We start from the raw sequence: 15,114 nt of genomic DNA on the forward strand, positions 1-15,114 counted from the left end.
GGCGCCGGCGGCGCCCAGCTCCATCTTGCTCCCGAGGGAAGAATGGGTCCCGGCCGGGGCGCGGTGGGCCGGGGTTACCCGGCGGGGCCGGGCGAGAGCTCGGGCCCCGGGGCGGTTTCCTGCTGAGGGAGGGGCGGATCGTGACGGGCGCGAGGCTGCGAGGCGGAGCGGCCGCCATCGTGCGTGTGCGGTAAGGACCGAGCATCCCCGGAGCGCGGAGCCGGCGGGAGCGGAGGTAACGCGGGCAGCCGCGCCGGTGCAGCCGCCCGGAGCCGCGGTGCGGGGCCGGCCGGGCGGCGGGCAGCGGGGTCCTCTCCGCAGCACCCGGGGCCGCCGCAGGTGCGAGAGCCGCGCGGGTTTGTCGCCGAAGCGCTGAGGAGCCGCGCTCGGCCCGCCCGACTCCCGCCTCAGCCCTGAGGCGCCGAGGCGCGCGGCGGCCGCCGTGATCGCAGCCGGCGCTGCCCGGAGGGCGCGGAACGGCGCTCGGTTTGGCTCCTCGAGGAGAGCGGCGGCCCCAGCGGCTCTATCCTCGCGCTTCCCGTGTTTGCTGACGGCACACGGAGCCGTGGCCGCGCTGCAACGGTCGCCGGGGGGCTGAGCTGCGTTAGCTCTAGACGCCGGCGTTACTGGGACCGCCGCGGCCTCCGTGCTGGGCGCTGCAGCTGTGTTTGTCCAGACATCCCCTCCCAGCAGCTGCCCGCGCCCTCCCGGCCCGGTTCCTTGCTGAGGGCGGTCTGCCGGGAACTGCTTTGAATTTCCAGGGGAATAAATGGGAAGCGTGAGCAATGCGGAGCCGTAGTGACGTGTTGTTTTCCACTCGCAGCGAGCTCTGTGCCACAGCTTTAAGGCGGCTGGGTGTGAAATCTGCTCCTGAGATAGGTCTGTATGGGATGGGTACTGTAGCAAAATTTGCCAAGTTGTTTGTGAGTGGGCTGATCTTTCCTTCGTCTGATGTTCACAGCAGCTCTCCGGGTTTCAGAGCACGTGAACAGCTTTGCACAGGTGCGTATTTACTGATACACCATCAAGTGAATAATTGATCTAGAAATGACTTAATTTACTTAATAAACACACCTTGCCCTTTCTTGAAAGTGGATGTTACAAGCTCATTTATTTGTTCTGAGGATTTGTGTTGGTTTATAGGATGCGAAGAGTGAGGTGTAGATGTGATGCTGAGGGATGCAGTCAGTGGAAATGGTGGGGATGGGTTGGGGGTCTCAGTGGGCTTTTCCAACTTTAGTGACTGATTCTGTGTTCATGTATGGGAGCTCGCAAGACTTGGCTGAACAGGTTAAATCTTTACGTTGGGGATTACTTTTGTCACAAGGCCTTCCTGTCTGCTGGCTGCGTGTGGCCTGGACAGGATTTTCTTCTCCCAGAAGCAGTAAGAACCATCCTAGACAGACTAAGCCTTTCCCACATAAGTGCTCAGACTGTGAAGTGCCTAAATACATACACTACAAGGAGTAGGCATTTCTGGGACTTACAACCTTTGCACTGTTGGTGCTTAACTCCCTGAAGGCGTTTGTGCTGTTTGTTGGTGTAGAGCGGGCTTGACTCTTACCCACAGGACCAACTGTTTAATTTCTTGATGGGAGTTTTACAGCTGGGATATGCAGATAGAGTATCTCTGTAAAGTTGTGTTACAGTGAGGGTTAGTTCACATAGTCAGGACAGCAGCAGAAGACAGAGGCAGGAATACTGGTCATCTCTCCTAGTGAGCAAGTATTGTACGTAAGTGTTTGGTACTGGACATGGGCTCAAAGGTTTTCCCTGCTATCTGGACAGCTACTGTCGTGCTGAGTGGGACAAAGGGGTCTTCGTCTATCCCTGTTCTTGGAAGAAGGTCACACTGTAATTCAGTCCTAGTGTTTGGTTAAAGGCACGTTAACCTTCGTTAGTTCTTTTGGAATGTGGCCGGTGTGTGACAGGCCTTATGAGAATGTGCACGTCTGAAGTGATCTTAATTTCAGATCATTACGTCCTGTTTTCCTATTGAGGGTTTTCTATGTCAATGACACTGTTACTCCAGTAAAAATCCTGAGCAGATCAGCAAAAAGATTCCTCACATCTGCAACCATCAGCAAAAACAAGAGGTTAAGACTTTGAATTGCACAAGGGTGAGTGGTGAAGAAATACATGTGTTAGCTTGCGTGATGCCATAAGCCTGCATTAGCCTTAGCAGTCCTATGGCAGGGCTTTGGCAGCATTAGACTTCTGTTTTTAGCTGGAATATTACAGAATTGCTTTGTGTTTGAAGATATATATATCTTCAAACTTTCAGTTGGTTGAAGCTAGTGGGTTTAGTTCTGGCTAAGTGAAGTTTGTAAACCAAAGAAACACCCCAAACCTGCTGGTAGTTTTGGTTCTGACCTAGGAGTAGTGTAATAAGACACCGGTTTCAGGGGAACAAGCAATTCCTGCCCTGGAGGCTTTAAGGGTATAAAACAAACAAGGTTAGAGAAGAGAATCAAATGCCAAATGTTGAGTGAGCTGTTGAATGCACCTTCGCTCAAATGTTAGATGTTGGAAGATACCGCAAGCTGTGAGTAACAGAAGCAGACTTGAAGAGGAAGAAAGAGTGTTGGGGAGAAAGTAAGCGAGCTTGGGAGGATATTGTGGTTTTTCTTTTTCAGGTAGGGTAGAATAGAGCAAGAAACAGTCAAGGTCATCAGTAACAAAGTTATAAGAACAGCAGTCACGTGCTGCTAATTGAGATTAGAGGCATTTGAACAGTGATAGGCTCTGTACTTACAGGTAACTAAATTTACTTCTGGACTTTGGACTGTGAAGTAAATGACAATGTCTCTGTGTAGCACTTGCCTATGTGTGAAAGAATCAAATTTGACTTGATTAGAATGATTCAATTGACAGACTGGAAGGAGCAGTCCTTGAGAGCAGCCCTGTGGAGAGGGACCTGGGGGTCTTGATAGATGAAGAACTTAACATGAGCCAGCAGTGTGCTCTTGCAGCTTGGAAGGCAAATGGAATCCTGGGCTCCATCAGGAGAGGGGTGGCCAGCAGGGACGGGGAGGTGATTGTCCCCCTCTACTCTGCTCTTCTAAGGCCCCATCTGCAGTACTGTGTGCAGTTCTGGAGCCCCCAGTACAAGAAAGACAGAGAGCTGTTGGAGAGAATCCAGAGGAGCCACAAAGATGATCAGAGGGCTGGAGCACCTCCTGTACAAAGACAGGCTGAGGGAGCTGGGCTTGTTCAGCATGGAAAAGAGAAGGCTGTGGGGTGACCTCATTGCAGCCTTCAGTACCTACAGACAGAAGGGGAATCAACTCTTTGAAATGGTAGATAACAGCAGGACAAGGGGAAGTGGTTTTAAGTTGAGGGAGGGGAGATTGAGGTTGGATGTCAGGAGGAAGTTGTGTACTATGAGAGTGGTGAGGTGCTGGAACAGCTGCCCAGAGAGGCTGTGGATGCCCCGTCCATCCCTGGAGGCCAGGTTGGATGGGGCCCTGGGCAGCCTGGGCTGGTATGAAATGTGGAGATTGATGGCCCTGTGTGTGGCAGGGGGGTTGAAGATTCATGATCCTTGAGGTCCCTTCCAACCCTCTGATTCTGTGATTCTTTAATGCTTGATTATTCAAAGTCTTGCTTCCAAATGAGCAGTGCTTTCGAAGGGTGTTCCAGGAAGAAATGGGAATAGTAAGTGGGGCACGTGGCATAGCAAATCACAAAGCTGTGTAGTTACAAATGGCACATTTTCCAAATGGCAGTTGGATGCCATAGTAATATCTATAGTACTCTTATATTCCCTGCTGAGATTTCTCCAGAGCGATGTGCTTTCAGGAATGTGTTTGCAGCCAGTGTCCTGTCTCAGACAAAGTAGACACTTCAAGTTAAATCTCAATTTCAAGTTCAGTGCTGTTTTTGTTGGGGACAGGTGTTCACAAATTGGTCATGAAGACACCCGCGTTGCTTGTCCTGCTGTTTTACACATTTACTCTTCCTGATGGCTGAATCATATTTGTTTTTGGTTGTTACGTTTTGTACTACACAATTATAACTGAGCCTTCCCTTTTAAACCGAACCAAATAATCGTATGACTGAGAGGCTGTTTTCTGAAGACTTAGCTCTACTACACCAATAACAGAAGATCAATCAGTCTGTGGTTGCAAACACATTTGGCAGAAGCAGTGGAAGACAGGTGCATATTTAGGAAGAGTCGCCAGGTACAGATAACAAGGAAGACTGGTAACGACTGGTGAGCTGAACTTGCTTGAGATTTTCTTTGCAGTTTGACATATGAGCACAGTCAAACATGGAAATGATGTGGATCCCTCTTCTCTATTTAGTTTAATACCAGTAGGGATGCACTGTTGCAGCAGTCTAGCTTTTAAGTTCCGAAAGAGCAGTTTCTGGACAGATGGGAAGTTTTGGTCCAATCAAAATTGTGAAATTTGATGGCATGTGATGGCACTAGATAAGATGTTGACTTGTATAAACTGATAAAATGTGTATTTAGCAATGAAGCATATTTAGAGTGTTTCTTTACTGAGGGAAGAAAATAAATGGGAAGGCATTCAACTAAACAGATTGAGGACCTCATTGTTCATTAGTCAAAAGGACACGGTCTCTATTTCGATATGAGGGAAGCTTTAACATTCACATGAGTTGAAGAAACATCGTGTTTCAGTTACTTTTTTATTGATTGAAAATAGACCTTATCCTTTTCGTATCTTTAAAACTATTGAAGTTAAGTTCCATCAAGCCAAATTTCCTTTTCTGCTGTATACAGTTGTTGGCTGGGTAATTTAAGGAAAAGTTTGATTACTAAGTTTTCCCTCCAGAAAGCTTCCTCTAACGGGACGAGCAAAACTTTGTATGTTTGTTTGCTACTAGCTGCATAGGTACCTGTGTGGTTTGAGTAGCTGCATGCTGTTCTATAGCAAAGGGCAGAAGCACACACTGAAGGTTTGATGAGGAGCAGGTAGTGCATTCCAGTAATTCTGTAGGGTCTGCACTTCATGCAGTTGATAGCCTAGTAATCAAAGGTACATTTGCCATTTTGGTTAGATTCCATTCAACGCTTTGGATTGGATGTAGTGTGTTTTTTTCATGGGCAGGCTGCACTCCTAGATAACGCCAAAAAATGAGGCAGTGGGAGCTGGGAACCGAATTTCTTGGAGAAGGTTTAGGGTGGAAAAGCAAACTATTATGGGATACAAATCAGCAGTTAGATGAGGGGAATTCTGGACTGTCTCTTCCCATTGCCCCTTGTTATAGCCTACGTTATGTTGATAAAGCATGCAGTCCTGCTCTTAGATTACCTGTGTAAGTACAGTAAGCACATCTGATGAATTTGTAAGCACTGCAGTAAATCTATGTTCATGCTTCAGACTTCCAGTTTGGTCTTAGAATGCTTTCATTTATTTATGTTTCCTCATTTTGACTCTGCTCTTTTTCAACTGGGTAGTTCCTCAATTCTGTCCTTCCTACTTCCCCCCCCCCCCCCAGAGGTGGAAATTTCTTTCTCTACTTAAATTATGCTGGCACTTGTATCACGCTGTGTCTATGTTGGTTTTTTGTTTGTTTGCTTCAACTACACATGGATTTCCCTTTGTGTAATGACGCAGGTGAAGTAATAGAAGGGGATTTCACATAGGGTGGGAAGTTGGAAAGAAGACTTGGCAAGAATGTTGCAGAATAACAATTTTTATCATGATTTCAGCTGTCTCTTTTGTTCTTGATTGCAGTTCGGAGCCGTGGAGAATTCACAGCCCTTCCATGATGGGAGAAAGGACAGACTGTGCTAAGTCTCATAGCTCACTGGCTGAATACAGCCCCGTCAGTAAATCAGACAAGACAGATCCAAACGAGCACTCTGAAATACAGGATGGAAACCAAAACACAATGCAACTGAAGAAAGAAATATCTTTGCTAAATGGGATAAGCCTGATAGTAGGCAACATGATTGGCTCAGGTATTTTTGTCTCACCCAAAGGAGTTCTCATCTACAGCAAATCTTACGGATTGTCTCTAGTAATTTGGGCAATTGGAGGGATTTTTTCAGTCTTTGGAGCTCTCTGCTATGCTGAACTTGGAACCACTATTACAAAATCAGGAGCCAGTTATGCGTACATCTTGGAGTCATTTGGGAGCTTCATTGCTTTTATTCGTTTGTGGACCTCACTTCTAATTGTTGAGCCAACTAGTCAGGCAGTTATTGCAATCACCTTTGCTAACTACATAGTCCAACCTTTCTTTCCATCTTGTGATCCTCCATATATTGCTTGTCGTCTCATAGCAGCTGCTTGTGAGTGTAAGTATTTCTACCATGGTCATTTTTTTTAATCTGCAATTAAGTTTCATTTAATCAAATCCTACCAAATCCCAGTGTTGTGTACTGAAATGATTTGAGTTACCCTAGGAAAAACAACTATTTCCAGGGTATGAACAACTTTGAAGTATTATTCTGTGAGTTGATGTGTTCTAATGCAGACGCAGAACAGTGTTTAACACTTCTAAGTTGACTCACATGAGAAAAATGAAAAACAGGTTGTTTTCCCTCAGAAAAATTAAATCAAACCCTAAGATATTGTTGGTGTGGTCTTGGTGCGTTCTTATGCTGTGAATTCTGCTGTAATTTATTTTTCAATAATTTCTCAGTGTAGACATGATTAGGTGATTACTCTGGTCGATTTTCAGAAGATCAGAGAACCACAGAATGGCTTGGGTTGGGAGGGAAATAAGGTGATCTAATTCCAAACCCTGGTGGTGATCGTTCATTCAGGGTTCTTTATGCTTGTGATTAACAGTAGCATCAGAAAAAGTTGTACCTGTTATAAAGCTGTTTTGAAATCAGGAAATCTTGTGTGCAGATAGAGCACTGAAATGTTTGTAATCAGCTGGCTTGGTTAGTCAGTATAGAGGAAAAACATCATGTGCTTCAAATCAGGATTGTTTTGCTGCGTGGAAAGAATGGAACTGATTGTATGATGTTTGATTTGATTTTAGGTATTTCATATTAAGTTTTTATTCTACATGCATGTTCTTCATTTCCAGTACAGAATGAAAAATATCTTTCAGAAAGTCTGCTTGGCAAAGCCTTGGTTACATACTGTGCAGTCTCACTGCATGCTATGGAGCCTGCCCTCCCTGTCATCCTGTGTTCTTGTCATTCAGCTGATAGGGAACTCGAGCTTTTTACTGATGCAGGAAGGAGATGAGCTGTTCTTATTTGGTTCCCTTCTGAGGCAACAGGGAGCCTGTTGAAATAGCTGTGATGTTCCTTGTGTGGTTGTCTATGCAGAACTGTGGGGAGGGAACAGGCACAGTAGCCATGTGTGCTTCCAATAGTTGAGCTCTAATTAGCTGTAGACACTCCCCTCTCCATTTCTGGGGGGTTAATTTGTTACTGCTCGGAAAGCACTCACGTGGGCCTGGGGGCACAGCTAATGGGAAGAATAATGACATACTTTCTACAAAAATATCTGTCAGCTTACTCAACTGTGTTCCCTCCCCACCCTCAGATGTGTGAGCACATTTTGTTGTGACAGCTTCAGGGCAGGAATGAAGGACCTGTAACATCACGTCCACGTTCCTTGGACAGGTACTGTCCCAAATTATCCTGCCACAGATTTGTTGCTAAGAGAGGAAATCTAGCATCTTTTGGTTTTTTCTTCCTCCCTCCCCTCTCCCTTTTCTTCTGAAGACGTGTCAGCAAGGTCACAGTCGTGGAGATGAAAGACTTATTGTAACTGTCCATGCTGTGGTTTAAATGATTGTCTTGCCTTGTTCCAGGCCTCAGGCTGACACAAATCCCTGCTCTCCAGCTTCATGTGGCTGTTGCTGCTGAAGCCTATGCTGCTCCCTGGCAGGGCTGCAGTTGTGTCATTCCTTACCTGTGGATAAGGTCAATGCTGTATTAATGAAGCTGCTGGCAGCCAAAGTCTGAACACTGGTTGTGTATAGATTGTATGTGAAAGTAGGTGGGCTCTTGGTGGTGTTTTGCTCTAACAGTACAACAGCAGTACTCTGGTGAGGTCTGTCTCAGAGTTACACAGCACTGCTTTGTCATTTGTTTTGGAAACTGGGTTGGCATCTGGTGCTGCAGAACTAAACATGGCAGTTCACAGCAACCTTAAGTAGCTAAGTGATATTAAATTGAAGAAAACATGAGAGGATAATGTTATTAAAAGAAAGGACATGATTTGTTCAGATTCTTCATTGTTTTCTTTCATTTATCTTTTTTAAAGACTCCAGAGACAGAATAGCATTTTACCTGGAGAGCAAACTTTGATTCAGAATAAGGAAGAGCTAGTAAGAGTTGCTCCTAATTGAAAATTCCTTAAAAAAAAAAAAATGAGAAATGCACCCTGCAATACACCCTGTGAGCAAACACTGTGTGAGTAACACCAGTCGTTTACTCTGAAGAGCAGAGACCAGTAGAGTTGTTTTCATCCTGAGGGCTCTTTGCTAGCTGGCACTGCTGCCTTTTGAAATTTGATACAACTATTTTTCCCCTCTTGCCAAGCTCTGTGGAGTCTGGTTCAGCTGCTCTGCAGTGCCCACACCAGCAATGAGATCATTACCCTTCTTTTGTTATCTTTTACATGATTACTCTTCTGTTTGGTAACTGTGCTTATTACTTTTATATCTTAATAGGATCATATTGTTCTTGGATTATGGGAAAGGAAATGATTTATCACATCTCTAATTTTGATTTGCTGCCACCTTACTTCTTTATCAAGTTGAATTTTTATGTATGCACGTGTTAAAAAGACACAGCACAAGAAAATTCTACGGAGATAAAAACTGCAGTGCAACTTAACCAGGTTTTTGCTAGCTAGTGGAAGCACTGAGAATTAGAGGAAAATGCATAAGGGTTGAAATAAAGAATAGAATGGTAATCTGGATAAGCAAAGTGTTCACTGGCCGTTTTTTATTGAGTAAAGGACACTGAAGATACTGAACCTGTGAAGTACTCAGCATTGGTTGGCTCTCTGCCTGAGGAAAAAGCAAAGTGTTGAGAGCCACAAAAACAGTATTTCAACAGCAGCTTGAAAAGCATTTTTGTGGGAAGTTGATCATATGAGTAAGTTTAGTCAGCTGCTGTTAGTAAAATACTTGTGAAATCTGGAACTTAAGCTCTATTTCAATCTTGTGAAATAGGTCTGACACTGATTCATTGTGGGGTAGAGGGAAGGATGTACTTTGAATATGCAGTATTTGCTACCAGTTCCTAAAAATACAGAATCATAGAATAATTTGTGTTGGAAAAGATCTTAAATATCATCTTGTTTCAATTCCCTGACATAATGCAATAGTTACCATGTCATTTGGTCAGGTCTATTCTAGTCTCAGTTGTTAATTCAGTATAACACAACTGGAAAAGAGCAACGAATTGCCTGTGACCAAGTTCTGTATTTTAAATACTTTGTGGTTGTTGAACTCATCCTCAGACTTAACAACGAAGGGGGGGAAAACCTTTTAAAGCACTATTTTAAATATTTACTTAAAGGATTTTTTGGATGATCTTTCATTTATCGGAACAATATTGGTGAATTTAAGTTAATAATTTCATGCCTTGGTTTCTCTCACTTCAAAATTGTTGCAGAATGTATCTGATGAGGAGTAGCCAGGAAATGGATCATGTTTTCAGAGGACCACCAATGTGGGGAAAGTCTTTCCTTCCCTCTTCTGAAACAGTGTGTTTTATGTGTGTTTCCTCTGTTGTTTTTTGGTTTGTTTTCAACCAGTGTGTTTTCAATACCTACATGCTGGTACTCTGCTTGGTTTAGTCTAAGTAGCAGTGTAACAGGTGAGTGCTTATTATCTTTGAAAAATGAATTAAATTGAATAATGTTCAAATTGCTTTTTAATTTGTTTTTCTTCTCCCCGCCTCTAGGTCTTCTAACATTTGTAAATTGTGCCTATGTAAAATGGGGAACACGGGTGCAGGATATATTCACTTATGCTAAAGTTGCTGCTCTTATTGCTATCATCGTAACTGGAATTGTTAAAATATGCCAGGGTAAGCATATAATCATGGAGTAATATGGCATTGTGATAAGCTATCCTATCTCAGTTGACTTTGAGCTAGGAGAAAGAAAGTAACTAGTTGCTCAGCCATTTCATGCCCCTTACTGCCTGCTGTGGGGAATAATAAAGGGAAACAGAAAAATGCAGAGCTAGCAAAATACCATAGGAGTGAAGAAAGCTGTGAGTTCCTGTGCAAGAACATCTTACTTTGCACTGAGGTCAACTGAGTGTTGTTTTCACAAAATTAACTTAGTGCAGGTCGGAAGGTGACTGAACCTGAAGGCAGACAGACGTGTAAGAGCATGTGACCAGATCTGTGTGACAGCAGCTCGTCGTTGTTTTCATGCTCAAATCCTGAGTGCTGTTACAGCTGTTGAAAGTTAGAAAGTTGATGCTTTTGGGGATTTTGTGTGTCTTGTGTGTGCTGGGCTTGTGCCTTCAAGTTCAAGGAGAAAATTCTCAACCAAGTTTTATTCTTTGCCTTTCCCTTGAGGAGGATTTATTGCTGTGCTAACTTAGACAGAATAATTAGACATAACTTGAAATGAATAAAATTACCCTGCTTCAAAGCTGCCACAAATGCCTTTTCCTATGAGTCTGGCAGTTTATATCCCTTGCTCTAAGTGGTTGTTGCTGAAAGAAACTACTGCGAATGGAGCAAGAATAGCACAGCTGAGCACCTTGCCAGAGTGCTCTGTGCTCAGCATGTCTGTTTCATAGCTGCTAAGCTTGTTCCATACTAAGTTCTCCTTGGCTCATTTCTCAATTTCTAACTCAGCAATTACTCTGCCTATGTTTGTGCCAAGGGAATAGCAATCTGTGATGAGGATAAAAAGCAGGAAATAGATGTGAGGGTAGATAAGAGGTCTCAAATACTTCCTGTCCAGTTCTGATGAAGTCTAAAGACTTTGGGATGCATAGTGCAGGGCACATTTTGGAGTGGCATAACAAGTCACTGTTCTGTATGTGTGAAGTAGTCTGAATATATGCAGCTGCCAAGATGAGGAAGGAATTTTGATTTGCTGAAGGTCAAAAGCTGACATGCATTCTCACAAATGCTGGTACAAAAAACACACGTTTCCCTCTTAGCTTGATAAAATTTTCTCAGCAATACTTTATATTCTCTTTATTGTTCTGTTGCCTGTTATTAATAGATAACTTTTTTTTTTTTTTAAATCTGCTTTTATGTATTGTCACTGTTATCTGAAAACAAGCCTAGTCTTTGTTTTATGCATGGGCTAAATGACAGGAAGTTTAAAAGGTTACAGCAGGAGAGAGCGAATTATTTTATAGTGATATTAAAGGTCTGAGAGCGATCACTGCTCCTTGTTTGTAGTTCAGTCTGAATCCAGTGTTCCTCAAGCTTTTGTGCCCTTGTAGGCAGGAGGGTGTGTTGTTACAGTAGTAGTGTCATCCACAGAGCATAGCTTGGAGTTCCTTACGTGCTCTGCTTAGTCTCATGGCTGAAGCACAGAGTGGAGATGAAGTGTTCAGAAGGCAGCTTTGAGGAAGTTACAATTTCTGAGTTTTTTGTGTCTGTGTGCCAAACTAAAGGAAATGACTTGGTGTATTTGATTATCCTGCAGCTCATTGTGTCTTCTCTGTATGCAGGATATTCATCACACTTTCAGAACTCTTTTGAGGGATCTTCTGTTGATATCGGAGACATTTCCCTCGCACTCTACTCTGCCTTGTTCTCTTATTCTGGTTGGGACACTCTCAATTTTGTGACTGAAGAGATCAAAAACCCAGAAAGGTGAGAGATCTGAGCTTCCTAAAACCTGGTTATTCCCAGCTGCTCATTTTGTATGTCTTTTGCTAATGAGTTCTAAACTTATATGGAAATGAATGAAAACTACTCCATGCTCTCTGATGGCAAGGCCATGGATAATCACCAGCTAAGAATTATTAGCTTTAATCAAAGTTGTGAGAACTAATGAGTCTAGATGATTGCAGAATGCTCTATTCAATGCTTGATAAGCTTTTAGTTCAAGCCAGCACGTACTCTTGGAGCAGATCCAGAGGAGGGCCACTGAGAGGAAGAGAGCGCTGGAGCACCTCTCCTGTCTGAGGGAACTGGACTTGTTTAGCTTGGGGAAGAGAAGGCTCCAGGAAAACCTCATTGTGGCCTTCCAATACTTGAAGGGGGCATATAAACAGGAGGGGGAACGGCTGTTTGTGAGGGTGGGTGGTGATAGGACAAGGGGGAATGGTTTTAAACCGAGACAGAGGAGGTTTAGGTTGGATGTTAGGAGGAAGTTTTTCACCCAGAGGGCGGTGAGGCACTGGCACAGGTTGCCCAAGGAGGCTGTGGATGCCCCATCCCTGCAGGCATTCGAGGCCAGGCTGGATGTGGCTCTGGGCAGCCTGGGCTGCTGGTTGGTGACCTGCACACAGCAGGGGTTGGAACCAGATGAGCATTGTGGTGCTTTGCAACCCAGGCTGTTCTATGAATCTGATACTTTTAGTTGCAACAGGTGTTAATGCTGCGCTGTAGTAGCTGTGCAAGTCTGGACTATGTTTATCTGTGCAATAATTCTAATATTGAAGAATGTTATCTTTTACATGAACGCGTGGTATAAAAGTGTGACTGATTACACGAGTCCTGTTTGGTCTTGAGTCTGTAAGCAGACACCTTTATGTTAAAAATAGAATGCCATTTGATTTTTTTTGCTTCCTATTATAAGCAACAGCTTGGATTGCTGTAGCTGGAAGATAAAGAACGAGAGTTTTTGTTGTTTTCTTGTACAATTCCTTCTGTTACTCCAGGGTTCTGTGCTGTGCATTTATTTAACAGTAGAATTGTGTGTTAAAAATATGAAATAGTGGATAATTATTTTTAATTCTAAAAATAACTATTTTTAGTCAGACAGAATTTCAGGTTGATGACAGTATTTCTTTGAAATGTCTTGCAAAGATTTATTATAGGTGTTTAGAATAGATGTCCATGTTATGTTTGCAATTAAAATGTTTGTTGTTTTTGCTCCTGCTGAAAGGCATCCCCTTCTGAGTGCTGTACTTTCCCATCTCAGAATTCGTGTATTGTTCTGTGTTGACAATTGGGTAACACTTGTGTTAGGTGTATTGTTTGTGGAAAAAAAAAAGTCCCACAGGATACATGGCTGATGAAAACTTCTTTTGGTACGTTTGTTATTTACAGGCAGTAGTGCCTCACACAACTTTCATTGACAAATGAAGCTGATAAAATTCAAATTCCAGCTTTCTGCATTAGCCTGGCATTGAAGAATCTTCTGAAGTGTGCTTCATTTTTGTTTTGTGGTTCTTTTGTTCATTTGCTTTTGTGTGTTTCTGTTGTTGTGTTCGTGTCAGATGCTCATCTGTGTCACCATTCTGTGTTTTTGACTTTAAAGTGAGTGACTGGGAGAGGAAGGCTGAAAGAAGTGCTGTGTATATTTGGTTCCAAGTCCAACCATGCACCTCACACTGCGAGTCCACCACTGAACCATGTCCATAATCACCAATATTAAGCAGCCTGCTTAGTTTGTTCTGTGCTGTCATGAGTGCAGATGAGATAAAGGCTTTTACTTTGGCGTAGTGGATCTCCATGCTCTCATGCTAGACTACAGCATTCTCCAGGCAGAATGAGTGCAGTGGCTCAGAGCTCTGCCCCTCTGGATTCTACCTATGGTGCTTAACATGGCCAGTAGGAAATAATTTAAGGCAGGTGGATTTGAAGGCTGTTGTCACTGATCTGGAAACCCTAAAGTTAGGGTGTTGAAGAACAGCATAGAATCTCTCTTTGTACATAATTTATGTGAAGATGTACTACATTACATTTCTAATTCTGCTAGTATTCTGTATTAGAATTTCCAGTTTTGAAAGAAACCAAAGTCTTCCAGAGCTACCTATTTTGAAATCTTTATTTTATCTTCGTACCTTTCATCTCTAAGGTGAAGGATGCAAATCAGTGAGATAATTCTGTTACTGATTTTTTCCTTAGGCTGTGGGTTTTATTATTTCCTTGTCTTACAGGAACTTGCCCCTGGCTATTGCTGTGTCTATGCCAATTGTGACTGTCATCTACATTATGACCAATGTAGCTTACTATACAGTGCTGGATGTTCAGGCTGTTCTCTCTAGTGATGCTGTGGCAGTGGTAAGTTGAACATGTGGCACTTTGCTGTGTTACTCACCCTTCACTTCTTAGGGATGTGTTTCATGTGTTTCTCAAGCGGAACAAAACAGGAAAAAAGTCCTTACTCTCCTGTAGTGCTTCAGTGAATACAGAGAGAAGAAAAGACTCGCCGTGAAAATTTGATCTTAACGTGAAAAATAGTTAATGAAATGATGTGCAATGGTAATGTATGAGCAGACTGAATAAAATAAGCTCAGATACAGCTTGTTAATGTGTTTTGCGTGGAAGCCAACAAGACTTGTGTGTTTTGAGCTGATTGTAAGTTAGACTCATTAGTACATAATGGTCTTTTCTGTTCCTTCATGCTGTAGTATTGAAAAAGCCCAACATTCTGCTTGGGTATTCACTGGTGTGATGCATATCTGGAGAGGAGTGTGTTGCATTAGCTTTTAGCTTTAGTTTAGCGTTACATCTCCTTTTCAGTAACTTAAATCCCCATCTTCCCAAGGTTGTATTAATTACAACAGCAGCTTTTAATATTTAAATTGTTTTTTTGTTTATGGATAGAAGTTCAAGTCCAATTAAAGTATAAAGCTTCTTAAAATGAAAGTCGGACAAAAGATGTTTTGTACTCAAAGCTGGTCATTATACAAAAGTGAAGGGTTTTCTTTTTTTTGTTTTGCTTCCTTTTCCTGTAGCTGTATTTCTGATTAATGTATCCTTTAGATTTTATGGGCAAAATCTCACCACCTGTCTGGATATTTACATTGGAGGAAAAGAAATAGCCTTCCTCCCCTTTATATTCCCATGTAGCTTCTAAAATTTAAGTAGCTGGACAATGAGCAGAGAAAGTTAAATTAATCAAAATAAAGGAAATACACACTTGGTTCCCATAGGGGATTATGTGATAAAAGCTGGTTTAGCCCATCAGCAAGTTCTTGTATAAATGCATTTGGGCAGAAGGTTAGGCAAGAGCACTTAGCTGACATATTTAAAACTTGAAGTATTGGGGTTTAATGTAA

General features: G+C 42.8%; 1 protein-coding gene across 11 annotated transcripts in view; it reads left to right on the plus strand.

Annotated features, from left to right (window-relative positions):
* The window catches only part of SLC7A6 (solute carrier family 7 member 6), a 28,952-nt gene that overhangs the window by 185 nt on the left and 13,653 nt on the right, over positions 1-15,114 (plus strand). Inside the window, exons 1-6 of one of the 11 annotated variants that reach the window (XM_042821858.1) lie at positions 142-190; positions 962-1,002; positions 5,709-6,274; positions 9,863-9,988; positions 11,608-11,752; positions 13,990-14,113. In XM_042821858.1, coding sequence (XP_042677792.1) covers positions 5,740-6,274; positions 9,863-9,988; positions 11,608-11,752; positions 13,990-14,113 — 930 coding nt within the window. In that variant the 5' untranslated portion in view covers positions 142-190; positions 962-1,002; positions 5,709-5,739. Of the gene's footprint in view, positions 1-138; positions 236-823; positions 880-961; positions 1,003-5,486; positions 5,589-5,708; positions 6,275-9,862; positions 9,989-11,607; positions 11,753-13,989; positions 14,114-15,114 lie in introns of those variants that run through there. The other 10 variants (XM_042821856.1, XM_042821861.1, XM_042821857.1 and 7 more) reach the window with 10 other exon arrangements.

This window comes from Centrocercus urophasianus, unplaced genomic scaffold (genome assembly GCF_019232065.1).
Source record: "Centrocercus urophasianus isolate 14NV4802_14NV808 unplaced genomic scaffold, USGS_Curo_1.0 seq_2, whole genome shotgun sequence".
NCBI lineage: Eukaryota > Metazoa > Chordata > Aves > Galliformes > Phasianidae > Centrocercus > Centrocercus urophasianus.